This window comes from Dendrobates tinctorius, unplaced genomic scaffold (genome assembly GCF_039654945.1).
Source record: "Dendrobates tinctorius isolate UK_male_01 unplaced genomic scaffold, ASM3965494v1 ptg000070l, whole genome shotgun sequence".
Taxonomy (NCBI): domain Eukaryota; kingdom Metazoa; phylum Chordata; class Amphibia; order Anura; family Dendrobatidae; genus Dendrobates; species Dendrobates tinctorius.
In genome coordinates this window covers 32,010,799-32,036,232 of record NW_027361738.1, presented here as the reverse complement: position 1 = coordinate 32,036,232, position 25,434 = coordinate 32,010,799, and the positions used below count along the sequence as shown (strand labels likewise).

The 25,434-nt window shown below is 44.2% G+C and overlaps 1 protein-coding gene across 2 annotated transcripts in view; it reads left to right on the top strand.

Moving 5' to 3' along the window:
* WDR86 (WD repeat domain 86) overlaps positions 1-25,434 on the top strand; it is an 84,370-nt gene that overhangs the window by 46,265 nt on the left and 12,671 nt on the right. For both annotated transcript variants that reach the window (XM_073581556.1, XM_073581555.1), the window contains one exon: positions 22,702-22,837. In XM_073581556.1, the coding sequence (XP_073437657.1) occupies positions 22,702-22,837 (136 nt within the window). The remainder of the gene's footprint in view (positions 1-22,701; positions 22,838-25,434) is intronic.

Sequence of the window (25,434 nt, the reverse complement as noted above, 5' to 3'; positions counted from 1 at the left end):
CCAAATCCTGCAACCTTTCCTCATAAGACAGGGTTTGCAGACCGGTCACCATTCTGGTCGCTCTTTTCTGAACTTGCTCCAGTTTGTTGATGTCTTTTTTAAAATGTGGTGCCCAAAATTGGACACAATATTCCAGATGAGGTCTGACCAAAGAGGAGTAGAGGGAAATAATTACTTCACGTGATCTAGACTGTATGCTTCTGTTAATACATCCTAGAATTGCATTTGCCTTTTTTGCTGCTGCATCACACTGTTGACTCATATTCAGTCTGTGATCTATTAGTATACCCAAGTCTTTTTCACATGTGCTGTCACTTAGCCCTATTCCTCCCATTCTATATATGCTTTTTTCATTTTTATTGCCCAGATGTAGTACTTTGCATTTCTCCCTGTTAAAAACCATTCTGTTAGTTGCTGCCCACTTCTCCAGTTTATTTAAATCTTTTTGAATCCTCTCTCTCTCTTCTCTAGTATTAGCTATCCCTCCTAGCTTTGTGTCATCAGCAAATTTAATCAGTTTACCCTCAATTCCTTCATCTAAATCGTTGATAAAGATGTTGAACAATACAGGGCCCAGGACAGAGCCCTGTGGTACCCCACTTGAGACATTCTTCCAACTTGATGTGCAGCCATTTACGACCACTCTTTGGGTCCGATCACTAAGCCAGTTATGAATCCACCTAACAGTTGCCTTGTCCATTCCATACTTAGTCATTTTTTCAATAAGGATTGTATGAGAGACTTTGTCAAATGCTTTGCTGAAGTCAAGATATACTATATCTACAGCATTTCCTTGATCCACCCAATCAGTAATACCATCATAGAAGGAAATTAAATTAGTCTGACATGACTTATTAGTTACAAACCCATGCTGACTCTGTTTAATCACTTCATTCTTATCCAGGTATTGACATACATGTTGTTTAATAATTTGTTCAAAGATCTTTCCTGGTATAGAAGTCAGACTCACCGGCCTATAGTTGCCTGGGTCCACCTTCTTCCCCTTTTTGAAGATAGGAACAACATTTGCTCTTCTCCAGTCTTCTGGCACTTCTCCTGTTCTCCAAGAATTTTCAAAGATTATGGAGAGGGGTTCAAAAATTTCTTCTGCTATCTCCTTCAGTACTCTGGGGTGTAATTCATCTGGACCTGGAGACTTGAATACATTTAGGTTAGCTAAGTGTTTCCTCACTATCTTTCTGTTTATAGATATCCTGGATTCTTCTATTCCCTTAATAGGACAGTGAATAACAGTTGATGTTACATTTCCTTTCTGAGAGAAAACAGATGCAAAATAGGAATTTAAAAGTTCAGCCTTCTCAACATCCTGTCTTACCATTTCATCATTTTCATCCTGTAAAAATCCTATAGCATCTTTGACTTTTCTTTTACTTTTGACATATCCCCAAAATCCTTTATTATTGCTTTTGACATCTCTTGCAAGCCTCAATTCATTTTCAGCTTTAGATAATCTGATTTGTGCCTTGCAGGTTCTGCAGACAGCATTATATTCTTCTTTAGATATGCCTCCTTCTTTCCATTTTATAAACATTTTTTGCTTCCTTTTTAGCATGTGCTTAAGCTCTGTGTTCATCCATCCTGGTGTCCTTAAATGCTTCCTATTCTTCCCTCTTTTCGGAATTGTTAACAACTGTGCTTTGAGAATTTCGAGCCAAATGTGGAGCTTGGTCAACCAATAGTTAAAGGGAACCTATCACCAGGACTATGCACAGTAACCTACAGACAGTGTCAGGTCGGCGCCGTTTTACTGATTGAAATGATACCTTGGTTGATGAAATCTGTCTTGTCGTTGTTGTTTAATCTTTATTTTCAGTTTTCAGTTAATGAGACTCTCATGCTCCGGGGCAGCCTGTGGGGGGTCTGATTAGGTATTTGTAGGGGAAGTGGACTGACCTATGGACCTGTCTGCAGCAGGAAGGTAACTGTACAATGTGCTTGATGTGGACTGCTGTATATGAATGTGGGAGACAGCTGGAGATACCGTAGTAGAGAAGATGGTGAAGTACTGGGTTTGGCCACTAGGGGGAAACCAAGGACAGCAGAAACAGAAAAAGGTGTAGTACTGTAGTATGGCCACAAGATGGCAGCAGAGAGCAGTGAGGAAAGGGCTTAACATCAGCTTAAGGCTAGGAAACCGCAGAGTCAAGGGGGACGGAGTTACAAGAGCTCTAGAGGGGAATTCCCAGAGAGAGGGAATATAAGAAGGGGTAGAGAGTTCCAGAAGGAGCCAGTCCAGGGAGAGGAGCTTAGGAGAAGAAGAGACTGAAAGGAGGAGACGGACAGAGAAGAAGCTCCAGCAGGGACTGAGGAGGAAGACAATCAGGGGTGGCCCTAACAGGAGAGCCGCAGGACAACAGAGAATGCCCGGGGGTACCAGACGGACGGATTCAGACGGGTGAAGCACTGAGGTGGTAGGCCTAGGGCAACTACAGTGAAAGAGCCGCGAGGGACGTCAATTAGGAAAAAGGAAGAAAGTGAAGGTATCCGGACCTGTGTGCAGAGGTTGTTGTGCAGCTGCTGTGTGGTGCTGCGGTCGTCGAGAGGACAGCCAATAAAAAGGACCTATTGAATGCACATCGGTGTCTGTCTCAAGTCTGTTTGCGGCAGGAAATAGGACCACCCCCCCGGTCGGCTCACGTACCTACATTTTCATAATGCAGTCAGCTGACAGGTCACTGATTCCTCACTGTCCGCCCCCTAGTTTACATAATGAATATCTGTACATACTTAAAAGAAAAGAAAACCTTTGGCAGGCAGGTGCCAGCCGTGACACCTGCTCTGCAGCATGATCGCATGTTTCATGTGCCAATAATACATTTTCTTCATGTTATTCAGCTAGAAAAAAAAAATCAATTTTAAAATGGCGCCCGCCGCCCCTGCGCAGTAGCAGCTATTGGTGTCTATAGCTGTGATCCGATAGCTGCTACTGCACATGCACCAGCGGCACCATCTTACTGGAGAAAAAAAAACTTCCAAGATGGCGCCGCGCGCGCCTGCGCAGCAGCAATCGGATATAGCTGTTCCCATTTAGTTTTAGCTCTTTCCCATCCATTTCAGCTTTTTTCTCAGGCCCCCAGACCTGTTTGTTTGGGTCCAGCAGAAAAATATTCGGCTTTCCCATTGACTTGCATTGGATTTGTTATTCGGTATGAATACACGGATATTAGAAATTATTTGTGCCGATTTTCCCAAATCCGAATATTTCACTATTCGATCATCACTAATGGAGAAGTCTAAATATGAGCTGAGTGTCAGATCAAAAATGGCAATTCAAGCTTATGAGTCCGTGAACAAAATCGGACGACATCCCAGTGTGGGTCGATTTTCACCGACTGACATAATGGAGATGGAGAAACTTTCTTTTTCTCTAAAAGTCCGAAAAAAATTCAAAGTCTGATCGCAATAATTGGACCGCTATTTATCTGAGCACTGTGTGGCATTATCTTGACGCTTACATCCAGTATAGGTATGAGTAGTATTGTATTTTATACAATGTGTGCATTTTTATCTGGACACCATTGGGGAGTTGGATGACAATACTTTGCCGTCATGTAGAATAAGCAGGACACCATTTATCTGGGCCAATATTACTTTATGTATAGCAAGATTCACTTGAGCATTGTATGTCTGTACATCGATATGGCTACAGCAGCATCACATCTAAAGCCCCCGTTACACACTGCGATATCGCTAGCAATATCGCTGTAAATTCACCGATTTTGTGACGTTGCAGCGACATTGCTAGCGATATCGCTGCATGTGATACTTACCTCCGACCGGCTCCCCCGCTGGTTATCGCTGATCGCGCGAGAACCTCCTGGACCATTCCTCGTCGGCCACTTCCTGCGGCACTTCATTTGGCGCCGACGAGCGATGCGTGGAGCCGGGCGGGAGGACGCAGGATCGCCGCGTCTGACAGGTAAGTAGCGACCCCCGACCCCTGCGATGTCGCTAGTGAGATCTGCCTGTTTGGCAGCTCACTAGCAACCACTTAGCGATGTACCAGCAATCCTGACCGCGTCATAACGTGGTCGGGATCGCTGGTGCATCGCTAAGTGTGACGGGGCCTTAAGTGACTTGGCGTGTATTTACTTTAGACAATTATCAGGAATAAGTGTTATCACTTGACAAACAAGCAAAACACTTGTGCGTCAGGTGACAGGATTTTTAAGCTTGCTTAACTTTAACCCTTTCCAACATTGGGCGTAGTAGTGCCGATGTTGGACAACCTCCCTTTCATGTGGGCTCCGGCGCTAAGGCCACATCTTTTACAGCACGACAGCTGTTTTGAACAGCTGACATGTGCCCGGAATAGCCACGGCTGGAATCGCGATCCACCCATGGCTGTTAATCAGTTAAATGCCGCTGTCAAACTTTTTAACATGCGCTTCCGGGAATCATGCTGGATATCCCACCCACCGCGGGTTGCCGATGGGTTGGCATAACAACCAGCAGTCTCCGGCAGACCTTTATGGTTGTCACTGCCTGATTGCTATGAGGACCGCCCGGTGGTCGGCGCTCATAGAAAGTGAGTAATTCAGCTACATACAGGCGATCTGAGCATCGCCTGTATGTAGTAGAGCCGATCGGGTTATGGCAGCTTCTAGTCTCCCATGGAGACTATTGATGCATGCCAAAATTTAAAAAAAAGTTTTTAAAAATATTTAAAAAAAAATAAAAAATTATAAAGGTTAAAATCACCCCCCTTTCGCCCCATTCAAAATAAAACAATAAAAAAATCGAATATACCCATATTTGGTATCGCCGAGTTCAAAATTGCCCGATCTATCAATATATAAAAAGAATTAATCCAATTGGTAAACAGTGTAGTGAGAAAAAAAATCGTCAGCTCGGCTTGCAAAAAATAAACCCTCACCCAACCCGAAATCCCAAAAAATGGAGACGCTATGGGTATCATAAAATGGCACAATTTTTTTTTAACAAAGTTTGGATTTTATTTTCAGCACTTAGATAAAAAAGAACCTAGACATGTTTTTGATATCTATGAACTCGTAATGACCTGGAGAATCATAATGGCAGGTCAGTTTTAGCATTTATTGAACACGGTAAAAAATCCAAACAAAAAACAACTGTGGGATTGCACTTTTTTTTGCAATATCACCGCACTTGGATTTTTTCCCCCCATTTTACAGTACACGATATCTTAAAACCAATGGTGTCGTTCAAAAGTACAACTTGTCCCACAAAAAAACAAGCCCTCACATGGCCTTTTTGACCAAAAAATAAAAAAGTTATGGCTCTGGAAAGAAGGGGAGCAAAAAACGAAAACACAAAAACGAAAATACCTCCGGTTCATGAAGGTATTAAAAATCATCATTCTCGGCAGCACATAATCCTGTGTAAACAGATCATGTGCTGCTGAGAACAGTGGCAATCTATGTGCACAGAATGATTGTATTAACGATCTTTCAGTGCCCATGACAGTGCGGTCCACCAGTCTAAACAGGCTACTAAATGACCACCGATCTGCTTACATGTAGCCAATTGACAGCTGATTAACAGCTGTGAATGTGAAGTGTGACAGTGGTCATGTAATAAAATAATATGGTTTTATCGTTCGCCAACTAGCGATCTCCAATCACATATGCCCACTCAATGCTTCTAGTGTACAAATACTAGGCTCTATTATGACCCATTGACAAATTTGCCTGGGGGTTAATGAAGGATGTCTTTTCAGCAGTGGTCAACAAGACCAGTAGTAGAAATAAACATTGTCTAGAAACGAGCGCACTGTTTTGTCTGTGCATAAAGCCATTTTTGCTAACAGTGCAGAAGTTTCGCAGTGCAGTTTGCTAAACATGACATTCCACTCAGACCACCGATTCTCAATCCCTATGTTTTTCCCCAGTAAAATAATAACATCTCTACTCACCTTCAGTGCCGGCACCGATCCAGCAGTGTTGGAACTGGCTCTCCCAGGGATGTCGGTATAACCATTTTCTACTACATGTTTATAAAGCGCTTTTCTGCAGTCTCCCATCACGTAAAACCAGGATCTTAAATCTGTAATGAAATATTTTCACAATCTTTAGCATTTTATTTGCCAAATAATTGTTTTCATCTTTTTATTAGAGTGTAATCAAGTTTACACACAAGTTCCCTGAAAGCCCTAAGCAAAGGGGAATATGAGGTTGAAGGGTTGGCCACTACTCGGACAACCCCTTTTCAATCCCTGAGTTTGCCTCCAGTAAAATAATAACTCACTTCTACCGGATGTATGTGATTTGTCTGAAGACGGGGAGAGTAAAGCCACCGCTGATTGGCCACAGGGATCGCATGACATAACACTGTCATGCAATCCCTGGGAGAGCCAGTTCGGACACTGGTGGATTGGTGCCAGCACCGAAGATGAATATAGATGTTATTATTTTACTGGGGGCAATCATAGGGATTGAGAAGGGGTGGACTGAATAGTGGACAATCCCTTTTAGATGGGGAAATCTAGAACACCTACAGTTTAGTCTGTGTAGTTGCAGAGAGATAAGCGATGGTGGGTCTGCTGTAAGCGGAAGTGTGTAACTAGTGTGTTACTAGGGGAAACGTAATGTCTGTTCCTGTCTCTTCCGTTTCTAGCACCTTTGGCCAGAAAAACTGGAGGAATAATTTCCCCCAAATCCTCCCTGTTTTAATCACTACAAATGTTTATTTAATCATTTCCTATTTATTAATGCATGTATTACTATGTGTTATTTATGATTTATTCTATATTTGTTACCATGTATGATAATTACTTAATATTGCCCTTGTTTTTCTAAGCCCCAGTGAAGGGCAATCCTCCAGCCATAGTTTCCTCAATAAGGGGCAGCCTGTTCTGTATGCTGTATGGTGACTTTTCGAGTCAAGGGTTTGCTGTGGTTTTTTTACAGCTTCTGCCGTGATATTTAGTTTTTAAATTATTTCTTTATGGCATTAATTTAAGTGTATGAAAACAAGAGAGAAAGTGTTACATGCATAGAAAATGTCTTAAACATACGTTACCTCCCGCACCAGTGATGTCGGTCTCTCAGTGCTCGCATAACATTGTATGTTGTATGAGCGCTGTAGCCAATCAGAGGCTGCCGCTGCACTCTACACATTGGTTGTCTGACTTTCATCCAAGGGAATTGTGAGCGCTGCAGCCCATCAGTGGTCGCTGATTGGATGCAGCGCTCATGTTGCATAACAACGTCACACTAGCATCAGGAGACCCGGCACCAACATCACTGGAACGGTGCCAATGCGGGAGGTGAGAATAAGGTATATTTTATTCTACAAGGACTACCATAAGGAGGGTCTTTCCAAGCAATGAACAACCCCTTTAAGCTTCATGTTGGTTAAGAGGCTGAGCTTTGATAATACCCTAGTTAAATAGTAGTTGTTTTTTTCATCTATGAGAGGGCAGGGTGATCAGACCCTGGAGTGAGGATCTACAGTTTCATTGTTTTACTTAAAGGGAATTTGTCAGCAGGTTTTTCATAAATAATTTGAGTGCAGCATGATGTAGGGGCAGAGACACTGATTCCAGGGATTCGTCACTTATTAGACTGTGTGTTGCTGTTTCAATAAAATCAGTGTGCTATCAACAAGAGATTATCACTAGAGGGCTAGGTCTCATGTTCTTACTAAACAATTGCTTTGTGTAAATCCTCCCCTCCACTGATCAGCAGCTTTCTGCCTATGCACAGTGTACCCAGAAGCTGTCAATCAGTGGTGTGGGCAGGGTTACACAGGGCTCAGCATTGAGAACTGGTAGATCTTCAACAGAAAAAAATATTGATTGTATTAAAGTGACAGAAAGCACAGCTCCGGGGATGAAATGAACTTTATTTGTCCCGGCAGCGTTGAGCTTTCAGTCATTGACGTGCAGCTGACGCGGCTTCAGTCAGTGCTCAGTACATGGTGGGCCTCGGCTCGGCACTGACTGACAGCCAGCTCAGTAATATTGCACTGCATAGCTGTCTCTCAGTCAGTGTCTCTTTCTTGTTTTAAATATTACATAGAAATATATAAGTTCCACTGTAACGAAATTATTTTGCAGCACATTATATATTTATTATTGGGCCTCATGATTTTTAATCACTACAAGTTGCAGCATTCTTTGCAAAGTAGTCAGACGCTCCCGATTCATGTCCTTACGAACATTGGATAAGTGGGATAAGTGATGTACACCTTGTGTCAAATCCTACTCCAGTCTCTACTAGAGTAAGATTTGTGGTGTATTGAATGCCAGCGCTTGTCATGAATTTCCCAAGCGTCGATTGCCAAGTCCTTGCCCCAGTGCAACCCGCTATGTCAGAGCTGAATAAAAATAGCTTGTGAACGCCAAAAGTGGCAAAATTTAACACAGCCTCGAGTTGCGCCAAAATTAGGCAACTTTTCAAAGTTTTTTGCACCAGGATGCCGGCATAAAAGATTTGAGGAATCCGGCCCTTTCTTTTCCAGTTTATTGATGCAGATTAATGAAAGGGTTTCTCTTATATTAATTCAAAATTTATTTAAAATGTGTTTCTGAAGACAGACAGTAAATCTACGTGAGTGATAAAAATCCCCCACGAGAGATGAAGCACAGAGATCCTGGGTCTTTCTATGGTGAAACCCTTAGTTTGAAGTTGAACTTCCTTTGATATGAGCAATACTATAAGCATCCAAAGAAAACACGTGGATGGGATTGTCTCTCGCGTCACCTTTAGGTCCTGGCACGTTACCATCTGTAATTCTATCACCAGATTACTTTAAACAATAAAAAGGAAAATAAAAAACAATCATTCCCGTGGATATTCCGCCACTTAGAACATTGAGGCCGTTTTCTCGTGTCGGTCTCCTAAAATCACTTGCACTTAAGCTCAGATGTTATTGGATGAGAGGATCTTTGTCTTGGAAAGGAAAATAAAACAAGTGATGTGTGTGACAGCATGTAACGCGGGATAATATTGACAGATCCATGGCTGGAGTATTGACACACGCTGACCTGAACTCTACTTAATCTGACAAAAGGTTGAAAGAAGAAATGAGAACATTTTAACATATTTTTCTTGGTCCAGTTTTGCTGGATTATATCATCGACACGCTCAAATTTTCTACAAATTACCGTTACACAAAACAAAGCTCATTATTGAGGGCACCAGAAGGACATTGCTCACATCAGTGTCATCTCTTTACTTTCCCCAGATCTTCCTTGCATCGCCCTATTCATCACTTGGCAAAGTCATGTGAGACGTGTTTTGTGGTTATATTTCACTAAAACTTGTTCATTCTAGCTATATTTTGTATTTTAATATTGTCAAATGACCCATCTAACCCCATTACCCCTTCCCAAACATCTCAGACCAGATCTCTACCTAGTGGCTTCTTTGAGCTCCTCTTAGGAGGTAATGTACTGTATGTGACTCACCTGCTGGGCTTCCTACCCGGTGATTACACTATCCTCCGCTCCTTCTGCCACCAACATCTCAGAAGATTTTGCCAAATCAATGTTTCCAGAAGCTTCAATGCTTCTCCTTCAGGAGAAGAGACTCTTATTTTCGGCACTAGTAGTCGTTTCACTTGGATTTTTCTTGTTGTATGTTAAAAGAGGACCTGACCAAATCCCCGGCTGCCTCTTTTGGTAAAGCTTTGCCAGCTCCAGGACAGAGGCCATTGCTTTATTATCAGTACTATTGGATTTATTTAGTAGTAGATGACACTCTAGCCGATCACAAGAAACCTGGGGAAATGCAAAGCTGGAGGTTTGAGGCTTCACTGCTGGCGGAGGTGGAGCATGGCGGCTAACTCTAGACTGCCTTTGGAGCCTCTGTCAGGTGCATACACTCAGGATGGATGCCGAGGTATCCATAAACTATAGGAACCCATTATAAAGAAACGTATACTGCATGGCACACATTTCTTTGTGGTGGCTCCCTGTTTAGGAAAGTGCAGTCTGTTGTAATTTAATAAAATGTTGAATATATGGTATGCCGGTGCCCAACATCCTGATGGAGGATGGAAGAACACAATTATGGACTATCTGTGGGGAATGGTCATTTATGGCAATGTTACAATATACAGCTCTGGCAAAAATTAAGAGACCACTGCACAGTTTTCAGTTTGTCTGATTTTTCTCTTTATAGGTATATTTTTGAGTAAAATGTAAATTGATCTTTTATTCTATAAACTACTGACAACATGTCTACGAATTTCCAAGCACTAAATTTTATATTTATTTTCAGAAAATGAGAAATGGTCAAAAGAACAAAAAATCCAGTGCTTGCAGACCTCAAATAATGCTAATAAATCAAGTTCATAATCATTTAGAAACAACATACTAATGTTTTAGCTCAGGAAGACTTCAGAAATCAGTATTTTGTGGAATAACCGTGATTTTTAATCACAGCTTTCATGCATCTTGGCATGCTTCCACCTTATGCCACTCCTGGTAAAAAAAATTTCTTTGTTTGATGGCTTGTGACTATCCATCTTCCTATTGATTACATTCCAGAGGTTTTCAATGGGGTTCAGGTCTGGAGATTGGGCTGCCCATGACAGGGATTTAATGTGGTGGTCCTTCATCCAAACATTGATTGACCTAGCTGTGTGGTATGGCGCATTGAAGACTCTTTTTTCCAGCAGGACAGAGTTGGGGAACATTGCCTGAGCAGAAGGAATCAACTGTTTTTCCAGAATAACCTTGTATGTGGCTTGATTCATACGTCCTTCGCAAAGATTATCCTGCCCAATTCCAGCCTTGCTGAAGCATCCCCAGATCATCATCGATCCTCCACCAAATTTCACAGTGGGTGCGAGACACTGTGCCTTGTATGCCTCTCCAGGTCTCCGTCTAACCATTAGACGGCGAGGTGTTGGGCAAAGCTGAAAATTATCTTCTCATCAGAGAAGATTACCTTACTCCAGTCCTCTATGGTCCAATCTTTATGGTCTTTGGCAAACTTCAGCCTGCTCTCCTATGCTTCTCATTGATGAAAGGCTTTTTTCTAGTTTTACATGACTTGAGCCCTGCCTCTAAGAGCCTGTTATGAACTGTTCTTGCTGTGCACTTCACCCCAGCTGCCATTTGCCATTCCTTTTGTAGGTCACTTGATGTCATGCTGCGGTTGCTGAGTGACATTTGAATAAGATGATGATCATCCTGGTCAGTGGAGAGTCGTTTTCGCCCTCTGCCGGTCTGTAGCTTTGTTGTCCCCAATCTCTGCTCCTTGACCTTGTTGTAATGAACTGCCGTCTTAGAAATTTTAAGGATGGAGGCAACATGACGCTCACTGTATCCCTCTGCTAGTAAAGCCAGAATTAAGCCCTTCTTTTCCTCACTCAAGACTTTTCTGTTCAACTCTTTTGGCATGGTTAAAAGTTCTATTTTCATTCCTATTACTTTTGGGATATTACTAGCACTTGTTTTGCCATCCAGCAAGAAGATTGTGAACACAGCAAGGTTTTTTATACTTTCCTTCATTAATTAAAATTTGGTTCAGGTGATCACCTAATCAGAAGCACATTAAGTAGAAAGAGGTGTAGTCTGGTTGGAATTCAACTGACATTGGAATGGGATGGCTGTCAGACATGTAGAGAAGCTGATTTTTATAAAACTGTGCAGTGGTCTCTTAATTTTTGCCAGAGCTGTATATTATAGGAAAAGCTTCCAACATATACTGTAGGCTAGGGGCACAGACACAGTGCACACTTAGCCTGACAGGACGGAGATGCTGCCAAGTTGCTGGGAGTCATCCTGTATAAAAGACTCTCTCCCTTTGGGAGTTACCAAGTAATGAGTTGAGACGTTAGGTAGTTGATATTCTACCAGTGCAGTTGTTAGGTCCCCTGATCCCGGTGCGGCCAGTGTCCTGAACCTGAATCCATAGTCCCGGTGCGGCCAGTCCTGTTCCCGATATCCTCTGGTCCAGATGTGGCCAGTGCCTGAACACATCCTAGACCGGTGTGTCTGAACATAGCCCTAATCAGTGTCAACAGCTGCAGTACCGAGTTCTGTCTATGTGTGGTACCTGGCGGCTACCTGCAACCCAGTCTCTCTCCACCATCAGGAGCTCCAGTGAACACCTGGTAGCCACTTAGCTATGCCCCTTCCTAGGCAGGCTCGGCCCTGTGGTTCCATAAATTAGCATGCACCACCATTGGGCGTAACAGTATGCCTTACAGTGTCCTATAGTGTATGCCATTATTCTGTGTCCTTGGTACTTTTCCAAAATGACAGTGATTGAAAACAAGCATCTGTTGCATTTCTGAAGAAGGGTGAAAGTGATTCAATGGCCAAGTGTCTCCTGATCTGAACCCAATCAAACACCTTTGTAGAATTCTGAAGAGACAAGTTGAGCATCACTCTCCATCCAACATCCAGAGGCAATAAAAGAGGTCGCTCTTGAAGAATGAAAAAAGACAGATGTTGTAATATGTCGCCAACTTGTTCATTCCATGCTAGAGGTCATACAAAATAATAGTTGAAATACTGTAGTTTTGTTTTTCTTTTATTTGGGGTGTATTTATTTTTGCATCAACTAATTTAAGTAAAACTGAACGTTTTGTAATGGAAGTTATCCTATTAACCTTACTGTCATGTTGTGAGTTAAAAAATGTTCTATGAACCTCAGTCTTGTCAAAATTTGGGAAATTGTTCTTGTTTTCAGTGAAATATTGATTAAAATCTTTTCATTACTTACTTTACTTCTCCTTTATGCTGAGCACTGCATATATTTTTATAAACAATATCCTTTTGCATACTTACCCACATACTGACCAGGTTGAGGCCAAAAGGCACTCTTTTGGTCTATACCTGGCAATTTAAGCTTGTGGACAAGTTTAATGTGTACATGAAGACAGCGTCAGACTGGAGCACCTTGGGCCCACCAGAGAAAATCATTTTTGGAGCCCACTATGTAGCTACATAGAAATAAATACAAGGCCACCAACTATGCGATATAACACGCTAATATCAGAGCAAAACATAAGGTTGTACATGTCTTAATGATATAGCAGGGGTTGGCGCCCACATTTTGGTTCAAACTCAATGATAAATGTCCCCTGGTGTTTATTAACCACTAAGCCAAGGTGTTATAGCACCAGTGTAGTGGAGGGGATATTATGACATCTCATCTATACGCTGAGAAAATCCACGGCGGGAATTGACCGATGCAGATTTAATATATTCACCACTGATTTCATGCTTTGCAATACAAAGAATCAGGTCAGTGGTAAAGGGGAGGTGGCACAGTCTGAGTGATACAGGGGGAGGTGGCGCAGTCAGGGTGATACAGGGAGAGGGGACACAGTCAGGGGTGATACAGGGGGAGGTAGTTAGGTCGGAGGTGATACAGGGGGAGGTGGCCCGGCCAGGGGCATTACAGAGGGAGGGGACACAGTCAGTCAGGGGTGATACAGGGGGAGGTAGTTCAGTCGGAGGTAATACAGGGGGAAAGAGGCTCAATCAGGATGATACAGGCAGGGCCGGTTTTAGGCAAACTGGGGTCCTAGGCAAAGTTTAAAATGGGGCCCCAAATGCTAAAATATTGCACATCACACAGAAGTATTTCGGTTGTATTTACATGCGCTGAGTTAAGGACGCTAAATGAGTGTGATCGACAATATTGAAGTCGTTCAACACTTGTTTCCCGGCCTCTTTCCACCCTTCAGGGACCTGGAGCAGTTTGCCAAAGAAGAATGGTCTAAAATTCCAGCAGAGCATTGTAAGAAACTCATTGATGGTTACCGGAAGCGGTTGGTCGCAGTTATTTTGGCTAAAGGTTGTGCAACCAAGTATTAGGCTGAGGGTGCCAATACTTTTGTCTGGCCCATTTTTGGAGTTTTGTGTGAAATGATCAATGTTTTGCTTTTTTGCTTCATTCTCTTTTGTGTTTTTTCATTTAAGACAAATTAAATGAAGTTAACAATACCAAAGAATTTGTGTTTGCAATCATTTTCAGGAAGAAACTGAGTATTATCTGACAAAATTGCAGAGGTGTCAATACTTTTGGCCACAACTGTAGCCCCTCCATAGAATACAATGTAGCCTTCCTCATATAGTATAATGCATCCCCCATAGAATATAATGTTGCCCCCTCATAAAGTATAATTAAGCCCCCATACAATATAATTTAGCCCCCCATAGAATATAATGCAGCCCCCCATAGAATACAATGTAGCCTCCTCATATAGTATAATGTAGTCTCATCATAGAGTATGATGCAATCACCCCCATAGAATATAATAAATATAATACAGCCCCCCATAGAATATAATGTAGCCCCAAATAGAATATAATACAGCCCACCTCCCCATAGAATATAATCTAGCCCCCCATATTATGTAACAGCCTCCCCCATGGAATATAATGTAAAATGTACCCCCATGGAATATAACACAGCTGCATAGTATATAGACCAGCACCGCATAGTATATAGCCCAGCACCACATGGTATATAGCACAGCACCACATGGTATATAGCGCAGCACCACATGGTATATAGCCCAGCCCCACATGGTATATTGCCCAGCATACCACATGGTATATAGGACAGCCCACCATGGTATATAGAAAGCCCATATGATATATAGCCCAGCCCACCATTCTATATAGCAAAGCCCACATGTTATATAGCCCAGCCGCACATGGTATATAGCAAAGCCCACCATGGTATATAGCACAGTACCACACTGTATGTAGCACAGCACCACATGGTATATAGCACAGCCCACCTTGGTATATAGCACAGTACCACAAGGTATATAGCACAGCCCACCATGGTATATAGCACAGCACCATGGTATACAGCACAGCCCCACATGGTATACAGCACAGTCCCAAAATGGTATACAGCACAGCCCCACATGGTATATAGCCCAGCACCGCATGGTATATAGCACAGCCCACCATGGTTGCAGGGAGTCCTCTCTCTCCCTCTGCTGCTTACACTGTGGGGGAGGGGCATTATAGATGACAGCAGCTCATTGCCTGAGCTGTGCTGTATGGCTGGAGAGAAGAGGACACAAACAAAGCTAACACTGATATGTTGCGCTGCGGCCAATCAGTGTTAGCCTTAGCAAGAGCTGCTCCACTCTCCCTGCTTGCTCATCGCAGGGAAGAGCTGTGACACAAAAAGTCATCACTTCACAAGAGCACTGTAAGGCTGTGTTCACACACAGCGTTTTTTTTTTCGCGTTTTTCCCGCGGATTTACCAAAAAATCAGCTCAAAAATCGTTTAAAAGAAGCTTCCCATTCATTTTAATGCATTTTGCACTTTTTGTGCATATTGATGCGTTTTTTGCCGCGAAAAAACGCTTTGCGTTAAAAAACGCAGCATGCTCATTAATTTTGCGGGAAATTCTGCATTTCTGGCTATTTTCTATGTGTCTGGGGACGCGCGGAAAAAATCACGGCAAAAACGTGCGTTTTCTGGGAAGGAGTCCTGTTTTTATGCAGAAATTTTCTGCATACGTGTGCACATAGCCTAATACTTACAAATAGTGCTCTGCAGTCTGCAGGAGCCTAACATGTCTGCTGTTATCAGTGAGGCTCGCACAGCTCTCTGAGTAGCTCTGAGCAGGGGAGTAGTGGTGACATCATGCTGGGAGGAGTCCTGCTCTCGGCTCCTCCCACAGACCAGTGAATATTAATTTTTCTTTAGCAGCGGGGACAGCAGCAGCCGCCTTCAGCTTGCTGTCACCCACTGCTGCGCCGCTGGCACCGGGGGCCCACATAGCAGCTTCCCACTGGCTGGGGGCCCCAGGAGCAGTGGGGGCCCTAGGCAGCTGCTGGCCAGTATGCCAGCAGGTGTCAGTGCCTGGGCCCACCGGAGAATCCTCCAGTCCGACCCTGCATGAAGAACCTTACCAGTAACAGGGTAGATCGAAAACATACAAAAAAATGAGGTGTGAATACGACTCAATCTGATTTATCAGCTAGAGATGATCAAAACATATTTTCAGTCACTAAATGTAAAAAATGAACTTTCCATTGACAGGAATCGGACATCGCCACAAAATTATAACACAAAGGTGGTAATTTATGGATTACAACGGAAGCAAGGCTAGCGAATAAACACCAAAAGATGCAACATTTTTGCCGTGCTGTATGTTGTCCTGTCAACTAAGTTAGGCCTCTTTCACACATCAGGTTTTCGCCATCAGGCGCGATCCGGCGCTTTTGACAGAAACCGGATCCGGCGAAATGCAATGCCGGATCCGGTTTCCCCCCCATTGACTTGCATTTGCGCCGGATCGCGCCGGATGGCCATGCGTTTCATCCGGTTTTCGCCGGATCCGGCAATGTGTCGCGATCCGGCGTCTGGAAAAAACGGCTACTGTAACATTTTTTGTCTCCGGCGAAAAAGCCGGACACGCCGGATCCGGCGCGTCCGGCTTTTTCACACAATGAAAGCCTATGAGCGCCGCAATGCGCCGGATTCGGTTTTTTGGTCTGAGCATGCTCAGTAGCTCTGCCCACTGGAGATATATAAAAGCAAGACAATGGGACCCTCAGCCACACCTAACATGCCACCCAAGCCAAGAACCAGGAGCAGGAGAAGGCAGCAGACATCTGCAGCAGCAGCACCATCAGCACCACCCCAAATGGAGCAGCAAATGGAACATGCTGAGGAGGGGAGTCCAGAAGCAGATGAGAGACGGTAATTATCAAATCCCCCATTCCTCCAAACTAGGGCCATGGACTATCAAGATATTCATTGGCCCTTTGTTTCTCTTTATTCAACAGCCGCCAAAGAGATGCAGCAGCAGCAGCAGCAGAAATGGCATCACTGGCAGCAGCAACAGCAGCAGCAATACCCACAGCCATGGAGTCTGGCCATCAACAGGACAGCACATCTTCTTCTGGGAGCCCTCCCTCGCATCGTCAGCGTTTGACGGTAAGTTTTTATTTCCAAAATCCATCATCTCTGTAATATATGTCTATTCATTGCCTTTTATTTCAAAACAGGAATCACAAGATGAAGAGGAGCTCCCAGAAGAAGAAGGAAGGGGTGGACAGACACCTGGAGTGGGCTCACAATTGGTAAGTTTTTTGCATCAAACGCAGAAACACAACATCACACTACACACAACACATAGAAAACAATGTTCTGCAGACCACACACAGCAAACAAATGCCTACATCCAAAGACATAACATTTTTTGTTTTCTTCTCTAGTCTTCCCAATCTGGTGCTCGGCCAAGAGGTCCTCGCAGTGCCTCCCAGGGTCGTCGGCGACAGCAACGCGGCGGTCACCAGCGTGTAAGTATAAATATTTTGCTTTGTTTTTTTGCACTTTTTATTTCATTTCTTTTGTGGAGGCTAATGTTATTTTTGTCTTTTTCTTTAACAGCCTTCACAGCGTGCTCCCGACTCTGACGGTGAGGATGGAGGACTCGATGTGGACCACCTCATCGATCTCGTCAGACAAAGGGAGCCGCTCTGGAATATGGCTGACCGCCGCCACGCTGACCTTATCGTTACCCGACGACTCTGGGAGGAAATCTGTTCGCTCCTTGTGGGCCGCTGGGAGGACCTCGATGTTCGGGCCCAGATTAAAGAGCGTAAGTATATACAGTACCGGTTGCTTGATGTAAACCAGTGTTTCCCGAACTCCAGTCCTCGTGGTCCCCACGGATCATGTGTTCAGGATTTCTATTTACTATGGAAATCCTGAAAACATGACCCCTGGGGACCATGAGGACTGGAGTTTGTGAAACACTGATGTTGTATACTAACCACTCCTTTCTCGTTTCAGGGAACAGAATTGTGAATCGGTGGCGGTCTGTGAGGGATCGTTTCAAGAAGGAGTTCAATAAAGAGATGCGGGCCCCGAGTGGATCTGGAGGACGCAGGAGCAAGTACAAGTACGCACAAGCCCTGTCGTTCCTCCGGGAAACAATGCTCACCAGAAGGTAAATATTACACACCATATGTGAAAAAAAATGTTAGATGTAACTTTTTTTTTCAGCCAGGGCCATACCATGTCAGTATTTTAATTGTTTTTTTTTCTCTTTATTCCACAGCACGGTGAGCAGCACTCGGGAGCCTGCACGATTGGACCCTTCTGAGGCGATCCCTGAGGAGACCGGCACCGAGGGACACTTCGACCGCCCCGGTACATCTGCACCTTCCCAGCCTTCCCACACATTCGACCCATCTGTCCCATCCACCAGCACAGGAGCATCGTGGCCGCCTACATTACATGAAGCTGCTGGTGAGGAGATCGCTTTCCCTTTACCCCACCCTTCTGCCCCTGCCACCTCTAGTACACCTGCGGGTACTGGGCGGCAGCGGCAGAGGGGTCAGGAAAAGAGTTATGCGCAAGAGTTCTTGCATCTGAATGCATCTTTCCAGAACTGTCTAAAAGTCTTGTCAGAGCAAATCTCCGCAGGCTTTCAGCAGATCAACTCCAGCATTCTGGAGGTGAAGACACTTCTGCAAACCATGCATTCAGAAGCAAGATCTTCGCCAAACCACACCTTTTTCAGGTCTGTTGTGGAGCGCATGGCAACACTATCTCCTACCCAGCAGATGCATGTAATGCATTCGTGCCACGGTGCTCTACAGCAGGTTACCTCCCAACCTCCACCTCCCACCACTGTAGTTCCTCCACCTGCACCCCCTCCAGCCACTTTCCATCCTCCCCCTCCTATTACATCTGCACCCCCTCCAGCCACTTTCCATCCTCCCCCTCCTATTACATCTGCACCCCCTCCAGCCACTTTTCATCCTCCCCCTCCTATTACATACCAGCAACCTCACCAGTACCAGCAACCTCCCCAGTACCAGACATCTCCCCACTTCCAGCAACCTGCCCCGTACCAAACTCCTTCCCCGTACCAAACTCCTTCCCCGTACCAAACTCCTTCCCCATACAACTTTCCATCAACATCATCTGCTCCTACAGTCCCTGCCCAACCCTCCACTCCACCGCCCACCACCTCTTCTGCCGCCAACATGTCCACCCATTCTGTAGCTTTTTCCACACCTTCACCTCTAACTGTTCCTTCCCCACCACGATCCCAGTCCTCTCTCCACACACCCAGTGTCGAAGTGTCCCGCAGCCCCTCCAGCAGTATTTCCACCCCACACTACACAGATTTGTAATTTTTTTTTTTGTAATAAAAATGCCCATTGGGTTTAAAACCTTTATTAAAAAAGTTTTTTGCACTTTAAAAACATTTTACAAAAAAAAAAAATTTTAAATAAAAGTTAAATTATCGTTTCACAATGGTTGTCTGTCATTTCTTTCTGCGGCGAACTATGTTTAAAAAAAAGGTTAAATACAGGGTATTTCAAAGGTAAAAAGGTATTCAAAACCAGGTATAACTGTGGGTAAATTTTAGCTTTTTGCCACAGTTGTGTTCCTGGTTGTGTTTGAAGCAAAGTATTTCACCTAAAAAGTTGTGTTTATTGTTGGTGATTTCCTAACAATGTACACAACTTTTGTTAAAAGGTGAAATACTTTGCATAAAACACAACCAGGTACACACCTGTGGCCTAAAGCTAAAAATAGTAGACCATGACAAGATAGCCAACTTTGGTTGGCAAAGGTATATACTGTTGGTCCAGAAGGTACACAAGTTTAGGGCACAAATCTTTCACACTCTGTCATCCTGCCAGTGTACTCTGCCTTGAGGGTCAATTTTAAAAACCGGATCCGGCGTAATCCGTCGAAAAACGGATAGAAAAACGGATGAACCGGATGAGACGGATCCGGTTTTGTCTGTCAAGAACAAGACGGATCCGGCAGAAAACCGGATCCGGCACATCACGTTTTACAAAACATTTGCCGGATCCGGCATTCCGGCACGACGCCGGATCGCGCCTGACGCCGAAAACCTGATGTGTGAAAGTAGCCTTAAATAAATCCATAGAAAGTTGAAGTGAAGTTTAAATAGGCAATATACAATACTCTGCAAAAAGGTTTGGGCAGGTGAGGAAAAAGTTCTGAGAAATCTAGATGACACCAATATTTGGTGTAGGGCAGGGAGGTTGTTCCAAACATCTGGGAGAATTGACCACAGATCTTCTGTGGATGTAGGCTTGCGCCAATACTCCTGTCTCCTCGTGTAATCCAAGACAGAGTCGATGTAGAGATCAGGGCTCTATGGGGGTCATATCATCACTTCCAGGACTCCATGTTCCTTTTTACGCTGAAGATCATTCTTAATGACATTAACTGTGTATTTTTTGGGGTCGGTTTCCAGCTGTAGAATAAATTTGGAGCCAGAAACCTCCCTGAAGTTACTGCATGATGGATAAGTATCTGCTGGTATATCTCACCATTGAGGACACCGTTAATCTTGACCAAATCCTCAACTCCAATTGCTAATATGCAGCACCAAACTTGCAAGAACCCTCCACCATGCTTTATTGCTGTCTGTAGAACTCATTATTTAACCGCTCTCCTTCCCTACTCCGAATAAATTACCTTCTATTACAGACAAATGCATAGTTGAGTCGCTTGGCTTTGTTTCCATGTTAAAGGTATGTTTTTTGGCTGCAAAATCCATGAAGACCACATCTGGTCAGATTTCTCTGCACAGTAGATGCACGGAGCTGGGTCCCACTGGTTACTGTCAGTTCTGAGCTGATGGCACTCTTGACATCTGAGCTTGAATGGAGATAAACATGATGCACTAAGTTTCCTTGGCCGACCTCTGCATCTACGATCCCCAACGTTGCCATTTGTTGGTGTCGTCAATGCTGAGAAATACAGGCAGATACTTATTGATCATGCAATTCCATCAGGTATGCATCTGAATGATTCCAAATGTATTTTGCAGCAAAAAAATGACCCCAAACATATGACCAAGAACTATCCTCAGTGTAGAGAAGAACAAGGAGTCCTGAAATTGATGATGTGGCCCCCACAGAGCTTTAATCTCAACATGGAACCTGTCTGGGATTACATGAAGAGACATAAATATTTGTGCAAGTGACATCCACGGAAAATTTGTGGTTAGTTCTCCAAGATGTTTGAAACAACCTTCCTGCTAATTCCCTCCAGTAACTGTGGCAAGAGTTCCTTGAAGACTTAATATTTTGAAGACAAAGGTTGGTTACACCAAACATTGATGTGATTTTAGATTTTGCTTTTATTCATTCACTTTGCATTTTAATTAATAAAACCAAACTATTAACATTTATATTTTTGAAAGCTTTCTTTGCAGCATTTTTTACATCCATGTCTAAAACTTTTGCATAGTACTGTACGTTGGAAAAAATGTACAAATCCTAGATATAACAAAAGTAAGTGTTAGAGTGATATGTGTCATGATCCAGGTTGGATTATGACAGATATATGCACTAGTAACCTTTTTTTTCCTTCAAGCCTTTGGCTTTAAGGTAGTTTTGCCCCCCGGTGGCAATTAGGGTCATTGCACTGTGGTGATTTCAGTTCTAGTTTTGCCCCCCGGTGGCCGGTAGGGTCATTGCACTCTGGTTACTTTAGTTTAGTGCACGTGATTATCACTTACAGGTGTGATTGCTCTGGTTTAACTATATAGGTGTGTCTTGTTCTCTCACTCACTGTTTGGTGATATTGCTCATTTCCAACCAAGACTGGTGAAGGAAGGAACTACAGAGAGCAGCTCAGGGGAGCTCTGGTGTAAAGTCTGGTGAAGGAAGGAATTACAGAGAGGTGTTCCTTGCAGCTCTGACTAAGCTTGGTGAAGCAGCAGCTATTCTGGAGGAAAGCTGTACTGAGGTTCTGGACTCTGTTGCTGGGAGCAAGAGCAACAGAGCAAAGCTAAGTGGTGTTACTCCTGTTTTGTAACTTTCCTTTTGTGTGTTTCAGTGCAGTGGTGGGATTAGTTTCTGCACCGTCCATTTCATTAGAAAGGGCTAGGTGCAGGGCGAGCTAGGGTTCTTAGGTTCCAGCTCGGCGACAGGTGCGGAGCCTGTATTGGGACTGTTAGGAGTGTAGAGACTGGCTCAGGGGAGTGCAGGAGGTCTCCACGTCCCGGTTCCCTATCGCAGGGCACTCCGTTGTATCAGTTTCCCTGGTGTTTCCCTTTATTATTTAAATTCGCCCTGCTGGAGGTGGTGTATCCAGTTATACGCGTAATACTGAAATTCGCCTGCTGGAGGCGGTGTATCCGGCTGAATTCGCCCTACTGGAGGCGGTGTTTCCAGGGTCACGTGTGCCATAGAAATTCGCCCTGCTGGAGGCGGTGTATCCAGTCACACGTTGACCATCACAATATGTACAAAACTCCAAAAAATACAATTTATGTAAAAACCTGATCTTACTACAGCAATGACCTGGGAAAATATCAACTTTACAAATCATATCCATATTTCTATCTAAGTTTTGAACAACACAGTGGTCTAAACCAAATGTCTTGAAGATACTTAGTTATTATTTACCTTTACTTCGCTAGTGGGTGGTCACATCAGACAAGTTTCATGTAGTGGGTCTCTTGGGCCCATCATTTACATAGTTTCCATCTTAATTGAGGCTTGATCCTTTCTCCTATGTGTGAATATTTTGGTTTTTGGCCACACATGCTATGATATTGAATCATTCGTGCAGTGGTAATATTGGATAGAGCTACGCTGGTTTGGAATATTATAGTTCATGAATCATATGTGATCTCATCTAAGGATAACCTCTCATCCTGTAAAGACCTTGTTTTGTTGCACTGACCTTCAGCCGTCAGTAGTGGTTACCTAGAATGATAGCGTAACAGTGTTCTTCTTCTTACAGATGGCCGGGCGACATTTATATTCTGGCAGCGCTGACCGGACTGCAAAATGCTGGTTGTCCGACACTGGTGAATGCGCCCGAACATACAAATCTCATAAACACAGCGTTAGCACTTTGAAATACCATAATGGAATATGTAAGTCTGCTTCATGTTTGCTTTCTATTCTTCATATTCTGTTATTTAAAGGAGCCCTGTCAGCACAAAATGACTGTTCGAACCAAGTGCATCATGGTGTGGGCCAAACAGAGCACTTTCTTGTAGGGAGCCACGGCTGAGGCACCAGATGATGCAGCTGGGACATGTAGTTCCACTATCAGAAGTTGGTAATGTCACAGTAGCTGAAGTGGGCTGCTCGACCCCTAAACCCTTCCCTCTCATCCACAACAATTCACAATAGTGCGAGGTTGCACTTATGGAGATGGTATAGGACCGCCCGAGTGCACTCCTGTAGAGGTGGTGTCTGGGTGCAGAGCACTCGTGATATTAGAGCAATTAGGAGCAACCAGACACGTGTGACCTTACAAACATAACACTTTACTGTAGGAAATAACAGGTTCCAGTTATTGATGCGCGAGTGTACTGGCAGAAGATGTTATCTGGACATGCTTGTGTGCCGAGTATCATGGCATGCTTGAATAATTTATGTTCCAGTCCCCGCAGATGCACGTCTCGCGGTTGATCAACAGCTACAACACATGCGGGGATTGCATGTTTGTTAGGCAATCCCTGCATGTGTTGTGGCTGTCGAACAGCCGGGAGACGTGCATCTGCGGTGTGCGAGACATGCAGCTGCAGGGACTGGAACATAGTATTAGAGCACGCCAAAGACCCTCTATGAGCTCACGAGCGTACTCGGATAAGACCTTATCGGAGCATGTTCGCTCACTACTAGTTACAGTCTCTCTTAAAGGTAAAGTGTCTGTACTTCACAGCGTAGGATACGCTCAGCATTTTGCATATGACAGGAGTTTTCATCTCCTTGTGACGCACCAGGTTTAGGGCCTGTCGGAGGCTGCAGCACAGTTCACTACATTCTAGCACTGGAGGAATTGTTATCAGGTAACTCTATGCTGATGGAGGGTCCTTCACAGGTCGGCTGCACGTGGCCGCACACAAGTGTAGTATGGGGTTCGTCACGGTTTTGGGCGCTACTATTCTCAATTGCAGGGGGTAGGGCGGACAAAGTTTGCGGCGTTGAAGTCATGTTGCACTTACTCCTGATGAAGCACATAGGAAAACCAGCAGCATGTAGCACAACACTTGTTCAGCGTTATCTCTCCTGACTGTATGAGGCTTCACTCCTTATGGAGGTAATTGTGGAGAATGTTGTCCCCTCAGCGTGGACTGGAATAGAGATCCTGGGAGTAGTAATGCTTCCTTCCTCTCCTAGGACTAGACAGGACTGGTTTGTACCAGCTGACAGGAAGTGTGTCAGCATGGAGCTGTGTGGCTTCTCCCAGCCATCTCTATGGAAGCTTGTTGTGAGGAGATGAATTTCCTGACTTTAATATGCACACATCAGCCAGCAGAGGGCAGCAAAGTACAATGCACATCTATGAATCATCAGTGTACGCACATATATTGTATTACATCTCCGAACTCCCAAGAACAAACCTACTGCCACACAACAACTGTGTCACTCAGCAGCACTAGACTGGGTACTGGGCTACCATCTTCCCAACTGCTTGTTTTCCATCTTTCTCCACATTCCACCCCCTCCTTTGATTGACAGCTCAGGCTTCATAGAGCCAGAGTAGGACAGAGATAGATGGTAACCAAGCAGGAGGGAAGGTGTATATAAATGATTGGCCCCACTGTGAAGCACTGAGCGCTTGTGCTTGGTTTGACCAGTCAGTCTGTGCTGATGGAATACCTTTAAAGGGAAAGTGCTGTGATTTTTTTTATTACTAATTAGTGATTACATAATAAATTATTTTAAAACAAAATTAAATGGACTACATTAATTTATTCTTCAGCTACTGGAGGCTGCCGTTTGCATTTGCATGAGTACGACACTTACACACCTCAAATACGGCTGCACTTGTATATGGGAGAGTGCGGTTGCTCTCCGACCACATCTCCTGCATTGCGGCTACCTACAGCTGTGACCACTCCACCCCTCCTGGGCGGTCAAGGTCACAGCTGTGGGAGATGGGCACCACTCGCAGGTATGCTGGGAGCTTCATTTTCCCAGTCACTGCACACAGGGCTCAGTGAGAGCAGTGACAGGAGGTACAGGGATGCGGAGGTTCTGGATGAAGTGAGTATCTGCGGCAGTGATCAGTGTTCGCAGCTTGACAGAAGTACAATAGTAAGTTGCTGAACACTGCTCTCCGCCGCAGTGTTCAGAGCACAGCAGGGTAATCGTCACGCTGATGTGCTCTGATCACTGACTTAGCGCTGCTCTATCATTGTAAGTCTCTGAAGGAGGCAATAATATAACAGACCATGTATCTAAGCCTCACAGCTGTGTATCTAATGCCATCATGCATGATATGCCCCAGAGCCTTGAATCTAATGCCGATAATGCGTGATATAACCCAGAGCCATTTATGTAATGCCAATCACATTACACCCCTGCTCCCATAGAAGTGGATGGAGCGGGGGCCATATATTACACCACTGCTCCTATAGAAGTGGATGGAGCGGGAGTCCCACATTACACCACTGCTCCCATAGAAGTGAATGAGTGAATGGAGCGGAGTCACACATTACACCACTGCTCCCATAGA